Here is a 5777-nt window from a genome sequence, read left to right as displayed (position 1 = left end):
CCTGTAGCTTCTCTCATGCTACTGGGCACCTCAGAAGGGCAGGTAGGTGGGAAGCAAAGCCCCCGCCCCACAGGGGCCTCCAGCCTCTGGACTCCAGCGGGAGGAACCGCAGCAGAGGGCGGGCCTGGTCGCGCCTGGGAGCGGCTCAGAGGCAGAAAGTGCCATGGATATGGGGGAGAGATGCTCTCTGTGGGCTGGGCCCTGGGCGGGGATGCCTGCAAGGGCCATGGCCTTGGGCCTTGCGAGATGCACAGCATCTCCGAGCAAAGATAAGAGGAAGAGGCATCTGGCAAAAAGAGCCAAAGATACACCAGCCATGTAGGGTGTAGTGTCGGAGCAGAGGAGTAGAGAGAAATAATCAGTGCGGGGGGAGGCAAGGCAGGACCCAACTGTTTAGGGTGCTGAATGCGAGCTGAGAAGATTTGGCTTTTGATTCCAGAAGCCAAACACAGGGGAGCCACCAAGGGTGGCATCGAGCTATGAAAGTCTGGCACCAGGATGCTCACAGTCATGCGACCTCGGGCAAGTACTTAAGGTCACAAAACAGTCATTTCCTCCTGTTTGCAGCAGGGATAATAAGAGCACCTACCTCTTAGGACTGTGGTTAAAATTCCCTGAGATAATGTGGCGAAAGCCTCGGCCTGCGGAAGCATGCTACGATGGAAGTCCTTATTGCTTTAATGAGCCTGGAAGGGTTTCTCTAACTTTGGACAGGATGGAACCCTGAGGGAAATAGAGGGAGCTGGGGGCCCCTGTCAGAGATGGCGCTTTCTCCCAGGTGCGCCGCTGACCCAATCCCTGCCGACGCAGGGACGTTCAGGCTCCCATAGCCCCATGTCACAGAGCCACTTCCTGTGTGTCCCCCTCACTGGTCCTAGGGGACCACGGAGACGGGAGATGCACCCGAGGGCGACGGTGGCTTCCTTTACCTGGTGTACCCCACTAGACGGTGTGTGTGCTGAGGGGGTGCTGTATACTCCCCACAAAGCATGGCGCCTCTAGCAGGTTCTTCATAAATCTGAACAGATGGACAAATGAACAGATGGATAACAGTGGTCTAAGGTCCGGAGGAGCCAGGGTCGCCTTGAGGTGCTCCCTGGGTGAGCAGGAAGATGCTCAGAGCGCAAGGAGGCCCCTCGAAAGAGTGGAGGTCCAGCCGTGTCTCCTAGCGGCTGCTCAGCCCGGGCAGAGCTCTTAGACCCGAGTTTGAACACTGAGGTGTTCGTCTGTGAAGTGGAGGGCGTGATGGAAGTACTCCCCGCCTCGCAAAGTGGCTGTGAGCCTCCAAACGCTGCCGGAGGAAGAGCCTGGCCGAGCAGAGGCCCTGGGTGTTGGGCTCAGCTGGCTCTGTGGGGCCGCGGGGTTCTGTGTGCAGGAGGGAGCGTTGCCTCTACCCCAGCCAGACCCCTCCAGGGGAGCTGGAAGGATTCTCCTCCTGCTACCCCTGGGATTGGATTGGGGGGCGGGCTGAAAGAAATGACAAATCTCGGGCAGGGGAAGGGTGGGTATCGGTGCCCCCATAAGAGGACCGTGGACCCCATGCTCTGGAGAGCAGGGGGGTCTTGGATTAGCCTCTGGATGGGACCAAATATCAGGTGTCTGTAGGAGTCCCCAGTCTAGGACTGTTCTCTGTGTGGAGAAGGGACAAAAACCTTGCTGTCACCCTGGACTCCTCTCTCTCTGGAGCTGGCCTGTCTAAAATGCCAACAGCTGTGGCCTCCCCCATGAATAGTTCTTTGCCTGCCTTACGTTTTTCTCCTTCATACTTTGTACCATCTTAACTTATTCACCTATTTTCTCGTCCATTGCTCTAATACAGTGTAAGCCCCCTGAGGGCAGGATGTTTGTCTATTTCGTTCTCTCTTGTATCTTTAGCACCCGGAACAACACCTAGCACATATCAGGTACATGATTAATATTCGCCAAATGAATGAATGAATGAATGAATGAATGGACGGCCCTGTCTGAAATCAGAGCCGCTGGAACCCTGACCTCCTCCTCCTCCACCACCCTGGGTCTGGGAGCCTGCAGGGAGGAAACACCTCCGTGTCTCGGACCCCAGAGCCTGAGGCGGGGGCAGGTGTCACAGTGACAGCACCCTCCTCCATCAAGTGGGGGGCAGGAAGAGGAAGCAGCTTAACTGCTACGTAACTCGATGGACGGACGTGCTCACTTTCCAGTTTTCCTACTTCCTGTTGCTCAGAAGTGTCCTAGGATCGGGGGTCCTGGCCATGACGCTGCGGGGGGCTGGAGAGGCCGCAGAGGGTGTGCTCTGTGCCGGTCGTTCCTGAAGGAGAACCACGTTTACGGACAAAGGGCAAAGCAGATCCAAGACCTGGCACGAACATGGGACGGGGCATGTATGTCTCCTCGATCGGCCACACGTCCCCAGCAGGGTCCCCGTTCCTTTGCTCCCACGCTGAGGCCTGGGAGTCGAAGTGCTAGGTGCGTCCTGGGGAGAGGCAAGGAAGGGGCCAAAACGGAGGGACTGCCCTGCGGGCCAGAAGCAGACCTGCGGGGAGAAGGTGCCCCTGACGGCCGGCTTGTTTCTCGTGGACACTGATGTGCTCGCAGGCCAGGCATGGTGGCGGGGAGATTCTGGGGACCAGTGCCTGGGGAGAGGGAGCAGGAGGAGAACAGGGCTGGGACACAAAGGGGCTGGTGGTCCAGAGACTGCAGCCAAGGGGCTCAGGCAGGGCCGGTCAGGCCAGATCAGGAGGGCGAGGCCCAGGACCGGAGTCTGGGGACTACTGAGGGGACAAAGCCTACTGAACAGGCGCCATTGTTATGATCGCCTTTTATGCCCAGTTACTCCCAGCATGGAGGCCAGACCCTCGCTCAGCCCGGAGTGGCCCAGCAGCAGCTCAGGGGGAGCAGCGTGCCCCTCATCTGCCCTCTTGTCTTCTTCTTTGCAGGAAAGCGTGGATCTGGGAGAGATCATGTTCTCCCTCTGCTACCTGCCCACTGCGGGCAGGCTCACCCTCACGGTGATCAAATGTCGGAACCTCAAGGCGATGGACATCACGGGCTATTCAGGTACCTCTCCTGCCCAAGCGGCCGGCAGCCCAGCCATTAGGATTTGACAAGAGAAGGGGGAAGGATTATCAGCATTCTTAGAATAGGAGCATCAGCTCTGGACACAAAGTACCTGGATTTAAATTCCTGCTCCGCTACTTCCTTGCAGTGTAATACTTTGGTTTCCTAATCTGAAAATATAAATACTTAGGTTGCTTGAAGGATAAGTCAGTTAGTTCACATAAATGCTTAGAAGTCTGCCAGACACATAATAAGCACTCAGTAGATATTAGCAATTACCATCATTCTTTCTCCTAGAGGAAGAGAATGGAAATAAATATATAGGAGAAAAGACTGAGGAAAATCTCCCCAACTTATACGAGGCCCCGGGACTTCCGGGGGTTAAGCCAAGTTTGAGCGTGTGAATGTTTGTGGGTCCACGCAGCGGACCGCAGCCCTGCAGACCAAGTCACGGGAGCAAAGCCGCTGAAAAGCAAAGTGTATTTGTGTTTGAGTTTTTCCCGCGGGGCTCCCAGCCTGAGCCCCAGGAGAGTTGCTGGGAACCGCAGGAAAAGTAAGTCCTCTCCCAGCCACTGAGGAAAGGGCTGTTTGGCGGCAGCTGTAGAAACCTCAGGCTGGACGTGGCGTCAGAGGCCGGCTCTTTTCCCACAGTGCTGCGGGCTGTTGTCGGAGAAGGCATCTGAGTTTGGGTATCACAGAGCTGTAGCTTGAGTCTGGGAGCCTCCTTGCCCCATGGGCTCGAATTAGCTGGAGACAGTGAGATGGGGCAAAGCCTCCTGAAGAGGAGACACACGGAGCGATCCCGGCCACGTGCGAGCGGCACGTGTAGGAAAAAGCTGGTCTCCCCGGACCCCCACCCAGTTTTTTTTCTCCCATTACCACCGTAGAGGCGCTCCCAGGGTGCCTCTGAACTTGATGGACGTATCTGGAAGATTTTTCCTCTTACCCATCAATTATTCATTTCCTGGAAAACTCAGTGTCATCACAGGTGCCATAAAAACAGCCTATCCAGCTGAAAACATCTGGGCCCAGGTGCAACCTGGTGCAGCTGGAAGAGGAGGAGGTATAGGTCTTGACAGACGAGGCTTCAGGGAGCTGCGGAAGTACCGTGTCTCTGTTGCAGCTTTGAACCCCTTGGAGCCTCTGCTTCCAGCTCCAGTCCCTCTGCAGCTCTGGCCTCCAGGCCAAGAGCTCCCCTAGAGAGCACCGCCCACTGTCTCCCGCACACCCCTCTATCTGGCCACCTGTGTGAAGCTCTTACACAGCAGCAAGTCAGCTTCTTCCAAAAATACAGCCAGTGTAGATTTCATTTTAATATCGAAATAACTGTGTGCCAGGGAAAGGATTTCACCAAGGACTCCCAATCCTGCTGAGAGAAATAGGATTTTGCTGCCCAAGTCCCCATGCTGTCTTCTCTGGTGTAATGAACTCGATGTGCTGGGGAGCGAGCGTGTAGCACAGCCGCCGAGGAGCTCGGCAAGGCGGTTCCACATCAGAGGGTCGGGGGCCAGAGGTTTTTCTCACGCTCAGCTCTTATCTCCCTCTCACGATCACCCCGCTTTCCTCTCTGGGTTTGGAATCTGGTGCTGAATCTCAGCTTGATTCTGAAAATTCAGGGGCCGTCTCTTTGTCAGGGATTTCTGTCCACTTTGTTCGCTGAAATAATCGAGTGTCTGGAACAGTGCACAGAATACGTTAAGTATGAAATAAATGTGTATCGAATGAAGAATGAATGAAGGAGCGAGTGAAGGAATGAATTCCCAGCATAAGCAACCTCGTCAGGGTGATGCGTTGTGCGCGTACAGGCCAAGGGCCTCTCAGACTTCATCTCCTGTGTTTGAGGGTGGGTTCGAGGATACCTTTAGCCTAGATTGCTCTCAATTCTCTGAGCCTACTTACTGGAACCATGACAATGGAAGTCATGCAAAATAATAATAAGGATCAGTATGTCACGATGGGGCGGTAAGCAAGTAGACCCACCCACCTCTGCCACGTGTGGTCTGTACCGCGTTGAGTTTCATGGTTAAAATGTGAGCTTTAAAGTCAGACTAGGGTGCAAATCTTGGGCGAATGTCTCTCTCTCTCTAAACCTCTGTTTCCGCATCTAGAAAATGGGGATGATGATGATAAATATTTTATAAAGTTGGTGTGAAGTCACTCTCTTAGCACAGTGCCTGGCACATACTAAATGCTGAATCACTCTCAGGACAATGCGACCGAAATACGCTGCCCCCACCCTTAGCCGCACAGATGGCTATTAGAGAGGACAGGACCTCGGAGGCTGTCTGGAGCCAGCATTCCACCAGAAGCCGCACGGTTGTGGCTCGGAGAACCCCAGGGGACAGCATCTCTCTCCGCTTAGCCTCTTAGGTGCTGGCAAGATCACTGGTTCCCGCAAGGGAAGCACACTCACTGGATTTTATAAGTTGGATGTGCCTCACAGGGGTAAACAGAGTCGGGGAAGGAGGCTGAGAATACCCGAGTCGGTAATAAGGCATTTGCTTAGTGGGCCACGAGACAGGTGGCTCTGCCATATTTTTCCAAGCGCAGTGACATGGACACGTGGTCTGCTGTGGGCGTGTATGGAAACAGGCGTGCAGGGGACGAGGCTGGACAAAGGCAGCCTCAGTCTGAAGACACTTTCCAAAGCAGTGTATGCCCTTTAGGAACTTCGACGTTGCTAGGCTGAAGACACAGGCCTGGGAACTCTTTCCAGCTACTCTGCTTGGCCTGACATCTGT

General features: G+C 54.8%; 1 protein-coding gene across 5 annotated transcripts in view; it reads left to right on the top strand.

Moving 5' to 3' along the window:
- Positions 1-2066: 2066 nt before the first annotated feature.
- LOC112469043 (synaptotagmin-6-like) overlaps positions 2067-5777 on the top strand; it is a 13325-nt gene continuing 9614 nt past the window's right edge. For all 5 annotated transcript variants that reach the window (XR_003042459.1, XR_003042457.1, XR_003042458.1 and 2 more), the window contains exon 1: positions 2067-3036. Coding sequence is in view for 2 of the 5 variants with exons in the window: in XM_025038495.1 (XP_024894263.1) it covers positions 2820-3036 (217 nt within the window). In the remaining 3 variants the exon portion in view is untranslated. The remainder of the gene's footprint in view (positions 3037-5777) is intronic.

Source organism: Pteropus alecto, unplaced genomic scaffold (assembly GCF_000325575.1).
Source record: "Pteropus alecto unplaced genomic scaffold, ASM32557v1 scaffold106, whole genome shotgun sequence".
Taxonomy (NCBI): Eukaryota; Metazoa; Chordata; class Mammalia; order Chiroptera; family Pteropodidae; genus Pteropus; species Pteropus alecto.
The sequence above is the reverse complement of the archived record's forward strand: the minus strand, read 5'-3'. Positions and strand labels throughout refer to the sequence as shown.